The 24138-nt window shown below is 48.1% G+C and overlaps 1 protein-coding gene across 1 annotated transcript; it reads right to left on the reverse strand.

Moving 5' to 3' along the window:
- Window positions 1-1253: 1253 nt before the first annotated feature.
- Window positions 1254-21005, reverse strand: LOC121560420 (growth arrest-specific protein 7-like). The gene is made up of 4 exons (XM_041873405.2): window positions 20942-21005; window positions 5508-5628; window positions 3697-3774; window positions 1254-1645 (listed from the first exon to the last, which is right to left on the reverse strand). The coding sequence occupies exons 1-4, from the start codon at window positions 20942-20944 to the stop codon at window positions 1545-1547; spliced, it is 303 nt and encodes a 100-aa protein (XP_041729339.1). The 5' UTR covers window positions 20945-21005; the 3' UTR covers window positions 1254-1544.
- Between the last annotated feature and the right edge of the window lie 3133 nt (window positions 21006-24138).

The following is a 24138-nucleotide window of genomic DNA, read 5'->3' on the forward strand; positions in this document are numbered from 1 at the left end:
CTAATTATGATTAAGAGGCAAGTTGGAGGAAAAGAGGAGAAAAACACAACCAATGAACAGCCTCTCTGGCCCCACGTGTGTTTATGAGCTTTAGTGTGTGTGTGTGTGAGACTATGTGGTTTAGGGAGATGTGTATGTGCATACAATACTGTCTGATAGTGTGGGTGTGTGTTAGCGTAATTACAATTCAGAGCAGTGTGGGTATAGGATGTCTGATAATAGTGTGTGGGTACAGGATGTCTGATAATAGTGTGTGGGTACAGGATGTCTGATAATAGTGTGTGGGTACAGGATGTCTGATAATAGTGTGTGGGTACAGGATGTCTGATAATAGTGTGTGGGTACAGGATGTCTGATAATAGTGTGTGGGTGTTTGTGGAGGTGTGTTTGGCAGGTGTGTTTGTGGAGGGCTGATGCATCTTCGTTTTTTCAGGGGTGGGGGTCCAGAGGGTGGATGTGCGGAAGAATTGATGTACGCATGTGTGAGTGCACTGTATGTGAGTGCGGAGGGAGCCTGAGGGTGTGTGTGGTGTTTATCTGTGTCTGCAGGGCTGCAGCCACACTTACCATCTCTCCCTCTCTCTTTCTACTCTCTCTCTCTCTCTCTCACTCTACTCTCTCCCTCTCTTTCGCTGTCTCTCGCTCTCTCGCTCTCTAATGATGACGTTCCACCAGAGGCAGCAGCATGTGTGCAGAGAAAAGCAGAGCTGCAACAGTACGTACGTGTGATCGCCCCAAGGACACAACCCCACTGTCCCCTCCTCTCCTCCCCTGCTTATTACAACACCCACCTGCAGTGGCCAACACAACAACACAGTCAGTTGTAGTAACCCAGTGAAAGCTTCACGCATCGCATCGACGCACTCTCACCTTCCTCCTCCGAAACATGGCGCCGTTGACCAGCACCTACCGATGTGTCCGGGCTGCTCGGAGCGCGGCGATCCAGCCAGCAGACTTTCCCAGAAACCCAGGACGCCCAGTTCTCCCAGTGTGAGCTAGTAAGATTCTCTTGCTGGCGTCGTTTGAAAAGCTGACAACAAACCCTGCTGCGTGGTCCAAATCTCAGCTGCCCATATGGCCCAAATCTGTCCATCTATTCTCCGTTAGCTGATGACAGGGTACTCGCTAACGGTGAGTAATTAGTCACGTGGGTTGGCGTGTAACATTTCTTGGCCCAGGTTCATAGCTGCTCAAACAGGACTGTGGAGGACCATAGAGGACCGCTTTGGTCCTGAAGAATGTTTGATGCGTGCGATGGATTTCAATCATACCACATCAAGAATAAACTGTGAATTATTGCATTAAAATAGTAAAAATGTGAATTAGTTTGCCTGCAACATGTTATAGGTGTCATAGGAACCATTATTGAGTCTGAGCTGCTTACTGTCGATGTGAAATCAATATCAGACAACTATTTCACTCTGATCAATACGTTGAGCTGATTGCAATGTTCCAACCGTAATAGACTTAACGGGTCGGATAAAATACAGGTCTATCAGGTGAAGTCCCTTTTATAAAGTGTATTACAGACTGCAGTGCTGAGTTTAAAGTCTCACCTGTTTGTCCATAGTGGCTCTGCGTAGGGGCACGCCAGGGGGGTCCGTGGGATGCATAGCACTTCCTGTGGTGTGACATGATCCATTGACTACAAGGGAAAATATCATAAATGTCATTGAGATGAATGACAGATTAAACCCGCTACTTACTGAATCAGTTCAGAACGATAAGCACCCTGGGGAATATACAACTCCTTCATGTGAAGGACTGTGTATCAATCCATTATAGTGAAAAGGTCATCTTGTGCTTATGTCTTAATGTGACATCTTAATGTTATGGAGCTATTTGCATCCTAACATTAGGGAATAATACATCCTCATTCATCTTCCAGACAGAAAGCGGTTTGCACTCCCCCCTTATATTCCTTCCTTGTCCCAGCTCCAGTTCATCTCACTGGGCTACGGCTCAGTACACAGCATATCTCATAGGTGTTTCAATCGCCTTCTCACTCTGGCCAATAAGAAAACAATGGCCTTACAATAATGCCAACGGCCTTAAGGGAGATGTTCCTGTGTGTCTGTATGTGTGTGTGTGTGTGTGTGTGTGTGTGTGTGTGTATGTCTGGGTTTGTGTGTGTGTGTCACAGCCCTGCATATGTCTATGGTAATATCCCTACTCACATCCTATCCTACAGGGTTCTAATGGATCCTCATCGGCTGTGATTCATGGCCTGTCCACTTGCTGCATATCAAGGCAGCCCATTTCCAGCTGAAGGTAAACACATGAGCTAGAGCATTATTACATCAGCATGACTCCTGAGGGAAGCTGAGCACCACAGCCATGTAAAGACACAACATAATGACCCCTGAGGAAAGCTGAGCACCAGAGCCATGTAAAGACACAACATAATGACCCCTGAGGGAAGCTGAGCACCACAGCCATGTAAAGACATGAAATAATGACCCCTGAGGGAAGCTGAGCACCACAGCCATGTAAAGACACAACATAATGACCCCTGAGGGAAGCTGAGCACCACAGCCATGTAAAGACATGACATAATGACCCCTGAGGGAAGCTGAGCACCACAGCCATGTAAAGACATGACATAATGACCCCTGAGGGAAGCTGAGCACCACAGCCATGTAAAGACACAACATAATGACCCCTGAGGGAAGCTGAGCACCACATCCATGTAAAGACATTACATAATAACCCCTGAGGGAAGCTGAGCACCACAGCCATGCAAAGACACAACATAATGAGCCCTGAGAGAAGCTGAGCACCACATCCATGTAAAGACATTACATAATGACCCCTGAGGGAAGCTGAGCACCACAGCCATGTAAAGACATGACATAATGACCCAGTTCTACCTCACACATAATGGAGCAGGGACCAGGGGAATAGTGATCAGAGGGGGATACTGTGTTAGAGAGACATATACATAAATATATATCACGGAATCAGAACTACAAAAGTGTGTTGAAATGGAACGGTATGAAGTGTCACTAGGTGGGAATCTGCGGTATCATCAACAGAATGCTCAGCCCCAGATAGGGAGCCCATGGCGTTGCCGTCATACTTATTCTAGAGCCCATGGCTGTCTCCATGAATGCTTTGTATTATCCAAGCAGACTGAGTTATGGACTCAGATACAGGCAGTGTAATCTGAGCCCACTTCCTGTTCAACACTACTTCGCCCTCTCTAACCTTACCCCCAATCCCCCCAATCTCTAACTTCCTGGGGCTCCTCTCCAGTGCCGGGCCGGGGCATCCGGAGCCCAGGGAGGAGCCAGGCTGGACTAGCCAGGCAGAGAGATCTCTTAACCTGGGCTTCATTACTGCCTGCCTCCCCTGGGAGGATTAGCCTTGTCTGGTCTGTATTGACAAATCCCTACAGCTGGATGTTCTCTCCCTGGTTGTTATCCCAGTGTGTGGAGAGAACACACCAGCAGTGGAATACCACCTACTGGCCTGGGATGGTGTTCCTCTGACATAATCAGAGGCAGCACCTGAAATGCCCCTAAATAAGCCAACAAGGGTTCCAGCTAGCTAGGCCAAGTTAGATTGCTAAGGCTTCAGTTGTAGAGCTACTACACAGTGAAGAAGAGGAATTGCTATATCTATGTAGCAACATTTCTGGCACTTATTTAACTCGATAGATATGGTAGATTTAAATCAGAAGAGGCTTGATGTTACCTTCGGGTAAGGAGTTCCTTTGTGCCGGTGGTCTCACTGGGGTCCCATAAGAAGCAGAGGGCCGTTCCCATGTTGTTTCTGGAATGACACACGAATGGTTAAAGCCATAGGAGGCGTAAAGCACAATGGACACACAGTTCCACAGTTTCCCTGAACGCTGAATGAAACTCTAAAGAACACAGGGGGAGAGCACAACTATTGAGAAATTTTCAAAAAGTATTGTAGAGGACATGGTCACACGTCACTACAGCGAGCGACTACAGTGTACTCAAGGTCTGATAGTTAGTGTTCTCTTTCAGTTGAGAACAGAGGAACAGGAAGAGAATACTTTAAATGAAAAGTATTGAAATGAATTATTCATTTGCTGAAAAAACATTTGAGATTCTTGACATGCTCTCAGAATGTTCCCGGGGCATCAAACAAACATAATTCCAGTTAGTGGAGCAAGAAGTACTTTGACATCTGGACAGTGTTAGAGATGCTTTCTGACTATCAATCAGGCAGAGACATTGTATCTACAATGGAGAGCTGATAACATTGGTACATTACATGCTCTTGTGTAATAAAAGTGTTAGAATTGCTTGAAAATACAACTGAGTGCCCTTTAAAAATAACATCTCTAATCAGTGTAATTAAAAAACACATTTTAATCATTATGCAGTTGAATTAAAGTCCATAATAGAGTTATAACACACAGTATAATAATGAGTGTTACAGCATATGGTTTTATAAAATAGCCCCTGGGCCTTTCTCTCTACTACAGTGTGTGGTGTGCCAAGGTGCAGTGTTCTGCCAGAGTGTTGGAGCTGCCATGGGTGAATCCTGGCTTTGTCCTGTGGGAAACAGTCTTTCTCTCTGGCTCCTATGCCATTGAGGGGCACGCATACACACGCACACACACACACACACACACACACACACACACACACACACACACACACACACACACACACACACACACACACACACACACACACACACACACACACACACACACACACAGACAAACACACACAGCTCTATCTGTGTAGTGCAGAATCATGCCACAAAATTAAAAGGTTCCGATAAGCATCTCTATTAAAGGTCGGCTGCCTATTAGCCCTGGTATTAAACAACATTGTGTTTTTTCTGTCTAGTAAACAGGGGTTGTTTAAATGTCATTACACAGGAAGGCTCTGTGGAGTTCCTCAGAACACATAGGTTGAGCTGCTGAGGTACCTGCAGCAGTGGCTGCCATCACCACACATTTGGGCTAATCAGATTAAAGTGGATGAGATGTTAGGCCCTCCTTCAAATGAATGGGCTGGAGAGATGTTGATGATGGGGAATGGTAATGAGCTCTCTGAGCTGGCAGCATTTCACGGCAGAACTGGAAACTATGGTTACCAAACAAAACACTGACAAATGGAACTGATGGTTTCTGATTGAAAAAGATTTGAACCTATACACTGGAGAAGGCTGTTAAGCCAAACATCTGTGTATGCTATCAGTAAAAAAAATTAAGTAAGCTTTATGCGTCATCTTTATGAGGGTGGACGCATCACACATTTTTGCTAGTCAAATGATGAAATATGTATTGGTTCCAGCATAATCATGCAGATTATATAGCTACAGTAATAACGCCGATATATACATCATATATACATAGTCAGGGGCATTGTAGAAATCTATGGTGCTGGCAGAAGGTGAATCACAGCAAATAGGAATGGAGGATCTGCCAGATTTCTTCCATCATCCTCATAATATTGATCCTCCTCTCACATGAGTGAGCATGTCAGTAGGGTTGTGGTGGAGCTGTGTGCCTGGCTTACCTTTGCTGGCGGTGTTGATGTAGTACCTGCATCCCTCGGGTGACATGTGACATCTCCAGCCTTGGGGAAGAGGGACAGTCTTGATCTCATCCCCCGGTGCAGGGCTGGCGGCCACTGGCTTCTGTCACAAACACACCACTCCTTTCACTACCAGATCATTCACATACGCTGTCACTGTTACCCAGTCTTGCTCATATAAATGGTGAATGCAACTATTAACAATTCATTGAGAAATGTTGATTTTGTTCTCTTTTTTTTAAAATTTTTTTTACTGTAATTGATTTACCCACTTGATTAATCTACATAATATTCCATATTATGTACAGTATCTACATATCAAGGAGGGCTGCATCAGCCTCTAATTTTCCCAATTAGCAGTGTCTGCTAATTTCCACCCAGTTACAGTACAAAGTACTCCCACATTTCTGAAGCAGGCTGATTGCAAGCACAGACACAGCTACTGTATGTAGAAAATATATGTTTTAATTAGTAGGAACAATGTAATAATGAATGTAATGTTTAATTCAGGAAATATTGAACTGTGGCAAGGAATTGGAAAGCTTGTTTGATTGTAGGAAGGGTGTTCTTTTCTTTGAATGATTCATGTGGTCGTTGGTAAACATAGAAAGACCCCACTGCTGAAAGAGACACAAGAAAGCCCCATTTCACTCTGTCACCTAAACAAGCCTAATGAACCAAATTAGAGCTCTTTGACAACACAGATCAGCCTTATGTTTACCGATGACCAAATGAAGCAATCAAAGAAAAGAACACCCTCCCTATAATGAAACATGGGGGAGGTTTGATAATGCTGTGGGGTTGCTTTGCTGTCTCTGGTACTGGGGGCCTTGAACGTGTGCAAGACATCATGAAATCAGCAGATTATCAAGGTGTTTTGGAGTGCAATGTTCAACCCAGTGTCCAAAAACGGTGTCTCTGTTGAAGGTTGTGGGTCTTCCAGCAGAACAACAACCTAAACACACATCAAAAAGCACCCAGGAATGGTTCAAGAATAAACACTGGACTGTTCTGCAGTGGCCAGCAATGAGTCCAGATCTGAATCCCATCATAAACCTAAGGTGAGATCAGAAAAATTGGAGCAATTTGCAGTTGAAGGGTGGGCCAAATTGCCATGTGCAGCAAGCCCATTGATGATTACAATAAGTGTTTTTTTACTGTTATGTTCGCCAAAGGCTGTTTAACCAAATATTAGCTCCTGGGTGCCAATTATTTTGTCCATGCCATTTGTTTGATTTTTCTTAAATAACATTGTAAACTTAAGTTTCCCCCAAAAACAATTGTTCTGCAATGTTGACAATCCAATAAAACATTTTTTTCCCATTTTAACTTATTTTAAAAGTGCAAGGGTGCCAATATTTTTGGCCGCCACTGTACATGTTCCCTTGAAATGTATAAACAACATCCGTTCCGATGTGCTGTTATTATTTAGAAGTTATTATTTTCGGCTCACAGTGCTTTCTTCAGGATCTTACACTTCCCTAGCTTGAAGGATGTTATTCACAATGGTCCACTATCTGGATAAATAACATGTCACGGTTTCGGCCGAGGCTGCTCCTCTTCCTTGTTCGGGCGGACTTCGGCGGTCGTCGTCTCCGGAGTACTAGCTGCCACCGTTCTATGTTTCTTGTTCATTTGGTTTTGTCTGTTCATAACACCTGTCCCTTATTTGTGTCTTGATTGTTCCCCTTATTTAGTTTGTTTGTTTGGGTCAGGTGTTATGCGTGATTGTTGATTGTCAGCCTGCCTCTGTGTAGTTTATTGTATTCTCTCGTTGTGTTTACCCGAGAGCTCGCACTGCGTGCGCTTTTCTTGTTTTTGACGCACTGTGTTTTTGTGCGTAATTGTTTGCGCCACCCGGTTGGGTTGGCGACTCATTTTGTTCTCGTGTAATTTGAACATTACTAAACGGTTGAAGTCATCCTGGTTCCTGCGCTTGATTCCTTCCACTCACCTACATACACCACTCTGACAGAATCACGCATCACCATGGAATCAGCAGGAGCGACTACGCCGACAGCCGAGATGGCTGAACGTCTCCGTAGTCAGGAGGACCGTATTAACCAGGTCTGTCACGCCATGGAGAGGGTGATGAACACTCTGCACCGATGGGAGACCAGCGGGGTTCCCACACCTCCACCCACCGACCCAGCTCCATCGGTCAGCCCTCCTGATTCATCTCCGGAACCCAGTGGGATTCGGCTCTCGCTCCCGAGGGCGTACGACGGCTCCACCGCCGGGTGTCAAGGGTTCCTGCTGCAGGTGGAGCTCTACCTCGCCACCGTACGCCCGACGCCCTCGGGACACGAGAGCGTCTCAGCCCTCATCTCCTGTCTCACCGGCAAGGCGTTGGAGTGGGCCAACGCCGAGTGGAGGAGAATGGACGCCGCTACCACGAACTATGCGGAGTTCTCCCGCCGCTTCCGTGCTGTATTCGACCATCCACCAGAGGGGAAGGCGGCGGGGGAACGTCTATTCTACCTCCGACAGGGGATGAGGAGCGCCCAGGACTTTGCCTTAGAGTTCCGGACCCTAGCGGCTGATGCAGGGTGGAATGAGCGGGCCCTTATTGACCATTTCCGCTGCAGCCTCCGGGAGGACGTCCAGCGAGAGTTGGCGTGCAGGGACACATCGTTCACTTTCGACCAACTGGTCGACATGGCCATCCGGCTGGATACCCTGCTCGCCACCCGTGGGCGTTCCGGAGGGGGGGGGTTCGCCCATTCCACTCTCCAGCGCCTCTGAGCCGAGTCCTATGGAGCTCGGGGGTGCTGGCGCTAGGGAACGGAGGAGGAGGAGCCCGCGGGGACCCGGCCCTTGCACCAACTGTGGTCGTGGAGGACACACTGCGGCTAGGTGTTGGGGCGGGTCCTCCAGTGGAGGAGATGGCAGGTCAGGCATTGGGGGGTCCCCCCAGGTGAGTAGGCGCCCTGCTTACCCAGAGCTTTCTGTCGTGCACCTAACCTTGCCTGTTTGTTTCCCACAGGTTGCACCTCGTTCCCAGCATAAGGCGCTGGTAGATTCAGGCGCAGCTGGGAATTTTGTAGATCGCCAGTTCTGTTTAGAGTTAGGGATTCCTCTCCTTCCAGTGGATAAGCCTTTCCCCGTCCATGCCCTAGATAGCCGTCCGTTAGGGTCTGGGTTGATTAGGGAGGTCACAGCACCCCTTCAGATGATGGCGCAGGAGGGTCATGAGGAGAGAATTCAGCTCTATCTGATTGACTCTCCTGCGTATCCGGTAGTGTTGGGTCTTCCCTGGTTGATGACTCATGACCCTATTATTAGGTGGCGAGAGAAAGCTCTTAAAGGGTGGTCAGCTCAATGTGAGGGGCGGTGTCTGGGTGTTTCCATAGGGGCGACCTCGGTGGAGAGTCCGAATCTAATGCCAGCACTGCAGATTCCCCCCGAGTATGAGGATTTGGCACTGGTGTTCAGTAAGACGAGGGCGGCGCAGCTGCCGCCTCATAGACGGGGGGATTGTGCGATAGATCTCCAGTCAGGCGCAGCTCTCCCGCGGAGCCATGTGTATCCCTTGTCTCAAGAGGAGAGAAAGTCTATGGAGACATACATCTCTGAGTCTCTTAGACAGGGATACATACGGGCCTCCGTTTCACCCGCTTCCTCAAGTTTCTTTTTTGTGAAGAAAAAGGATGGAGGTCTGCGGCCGTGTATTGATTACCGCGGTCTCAATCAGATCACAGTGAAGTACAGCTATCCACTTCCTCTGATTGCGACTATGACGGAGTCACTGCACGGTGCGCAGTTCTTTACAAAATTGGATCTTAGGAGCGCATATAACTTGGTACGCATTCGAGAGGGCGATGAATGGAAGACAGCGTTTAGCACGACTTCCGGACACTACGAGTATCTAGTCATGCCATATGGGTTGATGAATGCTCCCTCAGTCTTCCAATCCTTCGTCGATGAGATTTTCCGGGACATGCAGGGACAGGGAGTAGTTGTGTACATCGACGACATTCTGGTGTATAGTCCTACCCGTGCTGAGCATGTAGCCCTGGTGCGCCGAGTATTGAGGAGGCTGTTGGAGCATGACCTATATGTCAAGGCAGAGAAATGTCTGTTTTTCCAGAAGTCGGTCTCCTTTCTGGGTTACCAGTTATCTGCGTCAGGGGTGAAGATGGAGGTAGACCGGGTGTCAGCTGTGCGTAATTGGCAGACCCCAACCACTGTGAAGGAGGTGCAACGGTTCTTGGGTTTTGCGAATTATTACCGGAGGTTTATCCGGGGTTTTGGACAGGTGGCAGCTCCCATAACGTCTCTGTTAAAGGGGGGTCCGGTGCGCTTGCGGTGGTCAGCTGAGGCGGACAGGGCATTTGGGAGACTAAAGGACCTGTTTACCTCGGGCGCCGGTGTTGGCGCATCCAGATCCTCTTTACCGTTCCAAGTAGAGGTGGACGCGTCAGAGGCCGGGATAGGGGCCGTTCTTTCCCAGCGTTCTGGCACTCCACCTAAACTCCGTCCCTGTGCGTTCTACTCAAAGAAGCTCAGTCCCGGCGGAGCGGAATTATGACGTAGGAGACAGGGAGCTGTTAGCCGTGGTACAGGCCCCTAAAGGTGTGGCGGCATTGGCTCGAGGGGGCTCAACACCCTTTCCTCATTCTAACTGACCATCGTAACCTGGAGTACATCCGGGCAGCTAGGAGACTGAATCCTCGCCAGGCTCGCTGGACTATGTTCCTAGCCCGGTTTGTGTTTAAGATCACATACATCCCTGGGTCCCAGAACGGGAGGGCAGATGCTCTGTCTCGGCGGTATGACGCAGAGGAGAGGGCAGTTGAGTCCACGCCCATACTACCGGAGTCTTGTCTGGTTGCTCCGGTGGTGTGGGAGGTTGATGGTGAGATCGAGCGGGCGTTACGCACCGACCCGAGTCCTCCACAGTGTCCTGTGGGTCGGACGTACGTTCCGCTCGAGGTACGCGATCGCCTCATTTGTTGGGCTCATACGTCCCCCTCCTCTGGCCATCCGGGTATCGGCCGGACAGTGCACTGCCTTAGCACGAAGTACTGGTGGCCAACGTTAGCTAGGGATGTGAGGATTTATGTCTCCTCCTGTTCGGTGTGTGCCCAGTGTAAGGCGCCCAGACATTTGCCCAGGGGTAAGTTACAACCCCTGCCTATTCCACAACGACCCTGGTCCCACCTCTCGGTGGATTTTGTTACCGACCTTCCCCCCTCACAGGGGAATACTACCATCCTGGTCGTTGTGGATCGGTTCTCGAAGGCCTGTCGTCTCCTTCCCATGCCGGGTCTACCCACTGCCCTACAGACCGCAGAGGCTCTGTTCACCCATGTCTTCCGGCATTACGGGGTACCCGAGGATATAGTGTCTGACCGAGGCCCCCAGTTCACCTCTAGAGTGTGGAGGGCATTTATGGAACGGTTGGGGGTGTCGGTAAGCCTTACCTCGGGTTACCACCCGGAGAGTAATGGGCAGGTTGAACGGGTCAACCAGGATGTGGGTAGGTTTCTGAGGTCATACTGCCAGGACCGGCCGGAGGAGTGGGCGAGATATGTGCCCTGGGCCGAGATGGCACAGAACTCTCTTCGCCACTCCTCCACCCAACTAACCCCTTTTCAGTGTGTGTTAGGGTACCAGCCGGTGCTGGCACCATGGCATGAGAGCCAGATCGAGGCCCCCGCTGTGGATGAGTGGGTAAGGCGCTCGGAGGAGACGTGGGACGCTGCACACGTCCATCTGCAGCGTGCCATACGTCGACAGAAGACGAGCGCCGACCTACACCGCAGTGAGGGGCCAGTGTACGCACCTGGAGATCGAGTCTGGCTCTCAACCAGAAACCTGCCCCTCCGCCTGCCCTGCCGGAAGCTGGGTCGGCGGTTTGTGGGGCCGTTTAAAGTCCTGAGGAGATTGAACGAGGTGAGTTATAGGTTAGAACTACCTGTTGACTACAAAAATATTAACCCCTCGTTCCATGTGTCTCTCCTCAGGCCGGTGGTAGCTGGTCCACTCCAGGACTTTGAGATTGAGGAGACTCCTCCGCCCCGTTGGACATCGAGGGGCTCCGGCGCACACCGTGAGGTCCATCCTGGATTCTAGACGCCGGATGGGGGGTCTTCAATATCTCGTGGAGTGGGAGGGGTACGGTCCGGAGGAGCGGTGCTGGGTGCCAAGGAGGGACGTGTTAGACCAGTCCCTATTGACCGATTTCCATCGGGGTCATCCTGCGCGCCCTGCTCCGCGTCGTCCGGGTCGTCCTCGAGCTCCGGGTCGGCGCACGGCTGGAGCCGGCGGCGTCAAGGGGGGGTACTGTCACGGTTTCGGCCGAGGCTGCTCCTCTTCCTTGTTCGGGGCGGACTTCGGGCGGTCGTCGTCTCCGGAGTACTAGCTGCCACCGTTCTATGTTTCTTGTTCATTTGGTTTTGTCTGTTCATAACACCTGTCCCTTATTTGTGTCTTGATTGTTCCCCTTATTTAGTTTGTTTGTTTGGGTCAGGTGTTATGCGTGATTGTTGATTGTCAGCCTGCCTCTGTGTAGTTTATTGTATTCTCTCGTTGTGTTTACCCGAGAGCTCGCACTGCGTGCGCTTTTCTTGTTTTTGACGCACTGTGTTTTTGTGCGTAATTGTTTGCGCCACCCGGTTGGGTTGGCGACTCATTTTGTTCTCGTGTAATTTGAACATTACTAAACGGTTGAAGTCATCCTGGTTCCTGCGCTTGATTCCTTCCACTCACCTACATACACCACTCTGACAGAACAATAACAGCTTCTTGGACCTTATCAGCATTTCCCAGCAGGCTCACACACACCCATAAAGCTCCTGGTCACATTGCGGCTGCAGAATTTACTGCAGTGTACTTTACAAGGAAAAAGTCCCCTTTAGTCTAAAGGGATGGCCTGACCGACGATTCATTGTCATTAGCAACAGTGTGTTGCCCAGTCAAAGCTGTCTGCTGTATCTGACAGAGGGCCTGCTGAACTCTGCATGTACCTCCTCTAGCATGGTGACTGGCTGCTAGTCACGACCCTACCCCAGATCCACTGAGGAGTGTGGGGACAGAGGGGAGGAGAGGGGGAAAGGGAGGAGAGGAAGGGAAGGGTCTTAATGAAATGATAAAGCAGAGAGATCATGTATTCTACAATGCTACAGCCAGGCTGCCAGATTCTCTCTGTCTCTCTCTCTGATATAAAGCACTGGGCTTGCAGTTGGCAGTGAGTACAATACAAAACGCCTCATCTTTCATTGAGGAGCCGTGCTGTGCTGCAGTAAACTGCAGTACTTGCCATTTGACTTCATTCAGACAGGTCATTTACTGCACTGATAACACGTCGTCAGTCATTTATCATGAGCTCATAAAATGCATTATCCTTCCTCAAGCTCCCAATAAGGACATACTGTATGTGATTACACTATGTCAGACAATATCATGAACATATCAGCAAGGAGCACAATGTCCATTAGCTTAACATAAATCAGACTTTATACTGTATAATGGACACTACTAACCCTGACCTAATGCATCTTAGGCAGCATACCATCCTCTGAACCATGGAATAGCAGTGAACTGTTACTTTTTGCCGGAGACCTGAATCGTTAACTAATTAATCCTCCTAGAGAGATTAAAAATTACAGCTTATTTTCTTGACATTTGTATCATTTGTGATTTATCTCACTTCCCTGAGCTGTAGTGATTTCACATGTCCCCTGGCAAAAAACTGTCTACTAAAGCGAAACGCCGTCCAAGCTTTCACAGAATCTAAAAACACAAAATCCTCTGGATTCTCCTGCCAAATCCCACAATCCTCTGGTGTGGTGCTCCCACTGCAACCCCTGGGAGGAGGCTCTTTATAGAGTATACTCCCCTCCAGTTTCCTTAGTTCCCCTTGAATACCAAGAAAGCAACAGGACAGGCCCTCTCCCACCACTACAGAGGAGAGTCTGGGCTCTTGCTGTTAGCATGCCCTTCTGTGGCTTCATTGGTATGACTGGGAATGAATGAGGGCGTTAATCCCACTTTGTGCTACCTGCAATAGGGGGATTATTATAGTGCAGCACCTGAGGCTGGTTAGAGACAGGGGTACTAAAGGAAAGGCCTAGTGTTAAATCCTCACTGCTGACTGATTTTCACTACACTCATCCCTGCATGTCAATGTATCCCTCTGCCTATTGTATCCATCCTACCTAGGGCCTATCTCTCTCTCTCAGTGGTGTGGCCCGGTGGGCAAAGCCCTCTCACTGTCCCTCCAGGAAGTCTCAGTGGTGCACTGATTGCCCTGTAACAGTTTTAAACTCCAAGTTGCTTTCAACAGTATATGACCATTCGCTAAGCTCTGTGCCAGAATTTTGAGCAACCAATTGCAGTGCGACAACTGTCGAGTCCGACACCTTGGACAAGCTCACTTTTCAATTGCTTGAAAGCCAGTGGGATATGGCAAAAACTGAGATTTTTTAAATTATTTTTTTATGGCTAAATAACTGTGCAACGGGAGTACTTGCTACTGTGATTCCTGAAATGCTGAGCCTGTTGGAGTATTTTTCAAATACGAAATTATACTTTTGTTACATTGTATAACTTGTTTTCTCAAAATGTATGTTAGCTAGCATGTTAACAATGTTATGAATACAAATCTTCTGTCGACATCAGGATACGATTTGAGAGCCCTAGTTAGCTCCAGAAGTGGTTATAGCTTTGACTGCATGCTAAGTGAATTCAGAGCCATTCAGTGGCTAGCTACACTACAAACATTACCAGGTTCCCTTGAAGCATTTGTAATGACAGTCCACTCAACATAACCAAGAGTTTCCTGATTAGTAAGGGGTAGTCTGTGTTTAACCCACTGAGGTAGGGTTTAATTTCATTGTGTATTTGAAACAGTTTGAGATCCTTTAGAGAGGATTTTGCCAATGGTTGAATGGGGAATTGGGCTTCCCAGAAAAATGTTGTACAGTAACCAAGGGGGGCGGGGCTTAGCGAAGGGTAAATTGGGAAATGATCCAGAGAGCGAGCGAGGCAGGAATAGATGAAATCCCACTGCAAATTTGGTACTTGTGCTAGCTTTGAGTCATCAGTCAATCTGTTAGGCTATGGTTCAACCCAGCACTCAGAGAAACAACACGACAAAGGGAGTGGAAGAAACAAAAATATTTAATCAAAGTAAAAATTGTCTTAGTCCAAAAACAACTGAAGTAAAGGAACAGAGTGGGCTAGTCGGCTCCGGAGGAAGGAGAGGCTGAGGCAGGCAGGCAGGCAGGCAGGCAGGCAGGCAGGCAGACCGACAGGCAGGAAGGCAGGCAGGTTGGGAGATATGTCCGAAACGCTCTGGTAAGAACAACGATCTGGCGCCGGTGGAGAGCCATGCCCCGGAATTAGTAGTGCAGGTTGATGAGAGAATAGGATGCAGCTGCGTGAGGCAGGAATCACTGGAAACAACCCGCAGCTGCACAGGAGAGGCAGATCCTGAGCACGCCCCTGATCCACTCCAGACACACCCACATAAAGGGGACAAACACACATACAGATACAACAGACAGAGGGGACAAAACAAGGAGGAAGGGAAACAGAAAAGGGAGAGACAAGCTGCCCACATAACAGTACCCCCCTCAATGGTCGCCACCTGGCGACCCACCAGGCCTGTCAGGGTTGCCGTGATGGAAGTCCGTGATCAGCTGAGGATCCAACACAAAACGCTTAGGGACCCAAGACCTCTCCTCTGGTCCATAACCTTCCCAATCGACTAGGTATTGGAGACCCCTACCCCGCCTCCGAGAGTCCAGGAGCCTACTGACGGTGTAGGCCGGATGGTCGTCAATGAGGCGAACAGGTGGAGGTGGATCAGCCGGCGGACACAAAAGGCTGGAGGACACAGGTTTCAGTTGGGAGACGTGGAAAGTAGGGTGTATCTTCATGGCTGAAGGCAACTTCAAACGAACCGCAGCGGGGTTGATGATGGACTCCACCACAAACGGACCCAGGTACCGAGGGAGACAGCTTGCGTGATTTGGTACGAAGAGGTACGTTCTTAGACGACAGCCAAACCTCTTGACCAGGATGAAACACAGGTGCGGGAGTCCTGCTCCTATCCGCTGTCATCTTGTTCCTGTCGGTGGTCCGAAGCAACGCTTCCCGAGCGTCGCGCCACACTCTCTGGCAGCGGCGGAGGTTCTCCTGAACCGAAGGAACAGCCAATTCCTTCTCCTGAGCAGGAAACAGAGGGGGTTGATAACCCATGGTAACTCTGAAGGGTGAAAGACCAGTGGCAGAGGTGGTGAGGGAGTTGTGGGCGTACTCTATCCAAGGCAGATGTTTGGCCCAGGATGATGGATGTTGAGCAGCCACACAACGAAGGGTTGCTTCGAGGTCTTGATTGGCTCTTTCTGTTTGACCGTTGGTCTGGGGATGAAACCCTGAGGATAGACTAACGGAAGCACCCTAAAGCAGAACAGAAAACCTTCCAAACCCGGGAAGTAAACTGTGGGCCTCTATCAGATACGATGTCCACAGGTATTCCATGGGGACGGAATACATGTTGGACTAGGAGGTCCGCTGTCTCACTGGCAGACGGTAATTTTGGTAATGCTATATAGTGAACAGATTTAGAGAATCTGTCCACAATGGTAAGTATAGTATCATTACCTTCAGACTTGGGTAGGCCGGTGACAAAATCCATGGCTAGTGGGACCAGGGACGGCTGGGAACTGGGAGGGGTAGCAGCAGCCCCGAAGGGGGACTGATGGGAGGCTTTGCCCGAGCACAGGTTGAACAGGCTGCCACAAAAGCCCGAACGTCAGTTTCCATTGAAGGCCACCAAAAATGTCTCCTAAGCAGCGTCAACGCGTCGTCTCATCCCAGGGGTGACCAGCAAAACGGGAGGTGTGAATCCACTGCAACACCTGAGACCGGACCGTCTCGGGAACAAAGAGTAGGTTGGGAGGTCCATCACCCGGTCCCGGGTCCGTGGCAAGTGCCGTCTTCACAAGAGACTCGATCTCCCACTGTACTGCCGCCACGACGCATGAGGAAGGTAGGACTGCCTCAGGCTCGCTGGTCTCCGAAGGGTCAGCAAACTGGCGGGACAAAGCATCTGGTTTAACATTTCTTGACCCCGGTCTGTATGTAAGAATAAAGTTAAACCTACTAAAAACAGGGCCCATCTGGCTTGGCGTGAGTTGAGTCTCTTAGTGGCTTGGATGTAAGCCAAGTTTTTGTGGTCTGTCCAGACCACAAACGGCAGTTCAGCTCCATCCAGCCAGTGCCGCCATTCTTCCAGTGCAAGCTTGACCGCCAGCAGTTCCCCGGTTTCCAACGTCGTAATTCCGTTCTGTGGGTGACAATTTCTTGGAGAAAAAGCACAGGGGTGAAGCTTTTGGTCAGTGGGGGGAGCGCTGGGAGAGGACTGCTCCCACACCTGAGTCCGACGCGTCCACCTCCACAACAAACTGCAGAGAGGTATTGGGGTGTATCAACACGGGGGAGGTGGAAAACAGTTCCTTCAAAACCCCTACCGCCTGCTCCGCCTCAGGGGACCACCGAAAAGGGACTTTAGGAGATGTGAGTCTTGTAGAGGTGCCACCACTCTACTAAAACCCTTAATGAATCTACGGTAGAAGTTAGCAAAGCCCAAAAATCGTTGAAGTTGCTTACGGGTGGTGGGTGTGGGCCATTCCGTCACTGCCGGATCTTCTGGGTCCGCCTTCACCTGCCCGCTCTCAATTATGAATCCAAGGAACGATGTAGACTGTTTGTGGAACTCACACTTCTCTGCTTTGACGTACAGCTTGTTCTCCAAGAGCCGTTGAAGGACTTGACGGACGTGTGACTCATGCTCCTCGGGTGACTTGGAAAAAACAAGAATATCATCCAGGTATACAAAGACAAAACGGTTCAAAAAATCCCTAAGAACATCGTTCACCATGGCTTGAAAACCGCAGGGGCATTTGAAAGCCCAAAGGGCATGACCAAATACTCAAAATGTCCCAGTGGAGTGTTGAAAGCGGTTTTCCACTCATCTCCCTTTCGGATTCGGACAAGGTGATAAGCATTCCTGAGGTCGAGCTTGGAAAACACTGTGGCGCCATGCAGAGGTTCAAAAGCTGAGTTGATGAGTGGAAGGGGATACTTGTTTTTAACAGTTATGTTGTTTAAACCCCTGAAATCGATACAGGGCGTAACGACTTGTCCTTCTTTTCCACGAAAAAAGAAACCTGCACCCAAAGGAGACGACGAGGACGGATTATGCCCGAGACCAGAGAATCACCAATGTACTGCTCCATTGCCTCTCTTTCCGGTCGGGACAGATTGTATAACCGACTAGAGGGCAAGGGGAGCACCAGGAAGCAGTTCAATAGGGCAATCATAAGGCCTATGTGGTGGTAGAGACAGAGCCTTGTCCTTACTGAAAACCTCCGCTAAGTCATGGTATTCTTTGGGGACAGATGACAGATCAAGAGGAGCTGAGGGAGGAGTTGGGTTACACTTAGTGGGGGGAACCGCTGACCTCAGGCACTCGGAATGGCAGTTAGTGCTCCAACTGAGAATGGTGTGACGTGTCCAATCAATTTGTGGGTTGTGAAGAGCCAACCAGGGGAAGCCAAGGATTAGGGAGGTAGCTGAGCCAGACATAACTCTTAGCTGAATGCTTTCACAATGATTGCCAGAAATCACTAGGGAAACGGGGGTGGTTTGATGAGTTATCTCCGCGAGGAGGCGCCCATCAAGGGCTGTGACCCGAATGGGGGTAGGTAGTGGCTCCATGGGGATACGAGCTTGTGTAACGAACTGGTGGCTAATAAAGTTATCTTCTGCACCTGAGTCTATGAGAGCTGAGAGTGGCAGGGAATGACTCTGGAAACGTAAGGTTACAGGTACTTGTAATCGGGAATGATGGGTTCAGGATCTAACTCTGGGCTCGCAAGTAGACCCACCGTTACGAGCGAGCCTTGTCTTTTGGCCGCTTAGGGCATGTAGCCAGAATGTGTGTGGCGTCTCCACAGTACAGGCACTCACCCGCCTGGAGGCGCCGTTGCCGCTCTGCTGGAGGTAGTCGAGCTCGACCCACTTGCATAGGTTCCTCCTCTGTGCTCGGGATGGAATCAGGAACAAGAAGCTGCCGACTCCGAGAGGCGAGACTCGAGTGGTTGAAGGCTGGGAACTCGTCCTCCTAGATGTGGCCGATCGCCTCTCTCCCGACGCCTCTCCGCAACCGATTGTCTAGCTTGATGGACAGGGAAACGAGAGAATGTAAATCATGTGGCTCATCACGAGCAGCCAGTTCATCCTTAATGGCTTCATTCAAACCGTTTAGAAATGCTCCTTGAAGTGCCACATTGTTCCACTTGGAGTCCGCTGCCAACGTCCAGAACTCAATAGAGTACTCTGCCACACTGTTAGAACCCTGCCTCAAATTAAAAAGTATCTTGGAGGAATTACCCACATGGTCAGGATGGTCAAAAACAGTCTTCAATTTAGCAGAGAAATCAGCAAAAGTCAATCCAGTCAAAGTTTGATCTGAGCACACAGCCTCAGCCCAAACCAGAGCTTTCCCTCTTAACAGCCCCAGAACATAATGTACCTTAGATGAATCAGTAGAAAACGACAGTGGTCTCCGCCGAAAAATCAAGTCACACTGAAGCAAAAATCCCCGGCACTTGTCCAATTCTCCATTGAACGGGTCAGGCGACGTGACAGGGGGTTCCCGATGGAACGAAGCCTGCCTAGTGTCCGAGGAAACAACTTGGGGTGCATCAAACTGGGGGTCAGAGAGAGATGGAGAACTGATAACAGACAATTTAGAGACGTGTGTAGTTAACTGAGTCACCTGGTTCAGCAGTTGATGATTATCTTCCACAAGAGTCCGAATCAACTGGTCATGCTGTCCTAGCAACGTTCCTTGAGCCTGGATAGCTTGTTGGAAGCTGTCTTTGTTTGCCCCGTGCTGTTTCTCTGTTGGGTCCATGGCCAGATCGTTCTGTTAGGCTATGGTTCAACCCAGCACTCAGAGAAACAACATGACAAAGGGAGTGGAAGAAACAAAAATATTTAATCAAAGTAAAAATTGTCTTAGTCCAAAAACAACTGAAGTAAAGGAACAGAGTGGGCTAGTCGGCTCCGGAGGAAGGGAGAGGCTGAGGCAGGCAGGCAGGCAGGCAGGCAGGCAGGCAGGCAGACCGACAGGCAGGAAGGCAGGCAGGTTGGGAGATATGTCCGAAACGCTCTGGTAAGAACAACGATCTGGCGCCGGTGGAGAGCCATGCCCCGGAATTAGTAGTGCAGGTTGATGAGAGAATAGGATGCAGCTGCGTAGGCAGGAATCACTGGAAACAACCCGCAGCTGCACAGGAGAGGCAGATCCTGAGCACGCCCCCTGATCCACTCCAGACACACCCACATAAAGGGGACAAACACACATACAGATACAACAGACAGAGGGGACAAAACAAGGAGGAAGGGAAACAGAAAAGGGAGAGACAAGCTGCCCACATAACACAATCGAGTTTATCGTCATTGTATGACCCTTTGTTTAAAATGTCTACATACTGAGGTGATTTCAAAAACACTGCATCTGTAATGATGCAACCTGCTACCTCAGGCTCTGCTAGGCACACAATGTCTTCCATTCTGTCCGATCAAATCAATTAAAACAAAGGCACTATGGTGCTTGTTGCCAGTCCCCCACATTTGTGTACATGTTAAATAATATATTGCAACAAAAAAAATTGCATCCCAGTTCAGTATGGTAAGTGACTCAATCGGAAACATTCACAAAATAGTAGACTAAATGTAATTTGTTTTTACATGGTTTTCTCTGTGGCTCCAGGGCATGTACAGTACTAACTGTACTGTAAGTTTCAGTAATTATGAGAAAAGTATTGTAAAAGAACATACCGTAACTCTACACATGATAATGATAAAAAGGGGCGAACATGGAAAAATCAGTGAGCCCTGCTTCTTGCACTGGCTAATGAACGTGACAATAAACAATCTTTTGACAAGTTCTGTTATTTTCTTTCAAGGGAAACAGAGCCTTCCTGAAGACACAGAAGAAGAGGGAAGATTTGACTGAGCTACTGTAGGAGAGAACGGCGGCTGTGCTGTGAACTGAGGGACATTTAAAACCACATTGTGCTGCAGAAGAAGTGGGATATGAGAGCTATATCTGGACAGAGACAGACAGACCATGTCTAAGCAGAACAAAAATCCACCAAACTCAAAAGATGAGAAATAAAATACAACTACATCCGACACAAAGGCTTGAACGGAGCCAACGAATCTCCTGTACCCATTCTGTGTGACTACCACAATTGTTCCACTGAAGCAACAGTGGTCCATTGAAGCAATTCCCAAATCTGTCAAAAAATGTAACACCGCACATAAAGTACTGTCAAAAATGCAATTGATAACAGAGACAGATAATAATAGCATTAAAAACAAAGCCTTACCATGTTAGGCTGAGACTATTTCGTAAGGAAGCAAACAGCCAAATCAGAGAAGTGTCCGTTAAAGAGTCACAGTGAACATTGAGAGGGACAAGGCTCTTTTAGAACCAGGAGGAGGAAACGTTTGTCACACATATGGGTTCTCATTACTGGCCAGAGTGACCCAACGCCCAGGGTCAAAGCTAAGACATGGAAGGAATGGACAGACACTGAACATCTTTCAACTCTGCCTTTTTTCTTTATTTACAAGACAAAGAATAAAACGGTCCAGGAAGCACATCTTATGGTATGAGACGTTTTCTATGAGTCTTTGTTAGTGTCTAGCAGATGTAAGGGTCCGGAGGCCTTTCCCAGATGCAGCCAGGGTCCTACTTCATGGCAGGCCACACAATGGCCAACACTGTGAGGCAGAGCTGTGAGGCACTCGCAGGCAACAAGGCCCGTTTTGTGTTGGTCCGTCCCTCCATTTCTTATAAATCAAATTGACCCTGTGTGCAGTGTGTTCGAGCTGCCACACTCCCCTCTGATACTGACTGATTGTGACTGACTATCTCTAAGAAGGGATGCAGCCAGCCAGGCAGCATCGTCTGGCAGCTGGCTAGACACATATCTAAATGAAAAAGCAATAAGAACCAGAGAAGACAGCAGACACATTTTCAATCTTTAGAAAGCCCCCTTTCAAACAGAGTCGTCCTGTTCAACATCAAGTTCATTTACAGCCAGGATGTCTGACATGTCCTTAAGAACTCACCAAGGCCATGTGGGACTATTTGTGTGGAATATGTTTATATGGGGTAACCAATGGAAACAGACAGGCCTATTTATTTTGTCCTTCTCACAAAAAACATTAGATGCAATCTGCTTCTTTGGGTAATCACTCAGCTTAATGCAAATCAGAACAAAGGCTTACAGTATCTATAAACAGATACAGAACTCATACTCAGCATTAAGTTATCAAAGCCTGTTACAGTAGTATATTTGGTAGGCAATGTGCACTATAGGGACGGCTTCATGATGAGATTCTTGAGATGTTGATGATTGACAACACATGATAATGTCTGAAAAGAACACGTTGTCCTCCTGCGTTTTTAATATGAATCAGAAGAACACATAAGCTGACACTAAACGTTCCATAAATGAGGACACAGTGTTTCTTATTGACTGAGCTTGTTGACAAGTGGCAAAGCAGCGTTTATTAGCTCCAGAGCATACTGGAGCATCGTTGACTGATGTGACTGGAGTGTTTCATGTTAGCAAACAATCTTCACTGAAGGAGCAGCAAGAATTCAACGTTGGCTCTCTCATCTGATATGAGGGGCATAAAATACAAACGTGCCTACAACAGCTGTGGAGTATCTGTATCTGATCAGTTGATGAGTTGATCAGACTGATCAGTAAATTAGTTAATGAGTTGATCAGACTGATCAGTTAATGAGTTAATGAGTTGATCAGACTGATCAGTTAATGAGTTGATGAATTGATCAGACTGATCAGTATATCACACCCTGATCAGTTTCACTTGTCTTTGTGATTGTCTCCACCCCCCTCAAGGTGTCGCCCATCTTCCCCATTATCCCCAGTGTATTTATACCTGTGTTCTCTGTTTGTCTGTTGCCAGTTCGTTTTGTTTCGTCAAGTGTACCAGCGGTTTTCCCCTTGCTCCTGTCTTTCTCAAGTTCCTGTTTTCTAGTTTTCCCAGTTTTGACCATTCTGCCTGCCCTGACCCTGAGCCTGCTTGCCGTTCTGTACCTTGTCACACCACCCTGGATTATTGACCTCTGCCTGCCCTGACCCTGAGACTGCTTGCCGTTCTGTACCTTTTGGACTCTGATCTGGATTATTGACTTCTGCCTGCCCTTGACCTGTCGTTTGCCTGCCCCCTGTTCTAGTAATAAACTTTTGTTACTTAGACACTGTCTGCATCTGGGTCTTCCCTAAAACATGATAGTTAATGGATTAATCAGACTGCAGAGCACAATAGTCCATTTTCATGTCGCTCAACTTTCAAATACACTTCATATACTGTACCTTTGATCACTATTGTAAAGTGTACTGTATATACATATAGGTATATTGTGTGTGTGTGTGGAGGAGGCCTTCTAGTCAGGCAGGCCCTATTACTGTACAGTTGGGAGTGGGACAAAAGTGCAAATTAAGGACGACAGGTATGAAAGGCTTGCTTATTGTCATCGACATCTTGTACTACAAAAGCTTTTCACAACAGAATGTGATTGATGTAGCTACGTTAAGAACAAGTAGTTGCTTAAGCTCAGTCAGTAAGCACCCTCTTGTGGAAGATAATGGTGAAACAAGCAGTGTGATGCTTTCACTCATACAGAATTATAAATAAATAAATAAATATGCCATTTAGCAGACGCTTTTATCCAAAGCGACTTACAGTCATGCGTGCATACATTTTTGTGTATGGGTGGTCCCGGGGATCGAACCCACTACCTTGGCGTTTCAAGCGCCGTGCTCTACCAGCTGAGCTACAGAGGACCACAATAGTCACACACTGTCACGCCCTGGCTCTGGGGACTATGTTATGTTGAGCCAGGGTGTGTAATTCTATGTTTGATTTTCTATGTTGGGCTGAGTGACTCCCAATCAGAGGCAACGAGTGTCAGCTGGGTGTCTCTGATTGGGAGCCATATTTAACTGTCTGTCTTTCACTTTGTGTTTGTGGTTTCTTGTTCATTTCGGTTTGTGTTAAACTGTAGACGTCACGTTATCATTTATTGTTTTGATTGTGTGATCAGTAATAAAAGGATATGTTCACCTTCAACGCTGCGCCTTGGTCCTCATCTCTAACCAACGATCGTGACACACACAAGATGTCCTTACACAATTAATGTATTGTATAACAAATTAATTAATACATACATAAACTGAGAACGACCACCCATTCACAAAAATGTATGCACGCATGACTGTAAGTCGCTTTGGATAAAAGCGTCTGCTAAATGGCATATTATTATATTATACTATTAAGTTCAAAGCCCTTGCAGACTAGGCTATCCTGATGTCCATGACATATCAAATGTTCAATCAAAGTGAAATACAAATCCTGCTTCATTAATTTATTGTTGGCATACACTTGGATGTCACTATGTGAGTACACTGTCCTGTCGCTCACCTTGCTGTGACATTGCACTCTACAGTCACATCGTATAATAACATTCTGATAAAGCCTAGTCTTA

This window comes from Coregonus clupeaformis, unplaced genomic scaffold (assembly GCF_020615455.1).
Source record: "Coregonus clupeaformis isolate EN_2021a unplaced genomic scaffold, ASM2061545v1 scaf0461, whole genome shotgun sequence".
Classification (NCBI taxonomy): domain Eukaryota; kingdom Metazoa; phylum Chordata; class Actinopteri; order Salmoniformes; family Salmonidae; genus Coregonus; species Coregonus clupeaformis.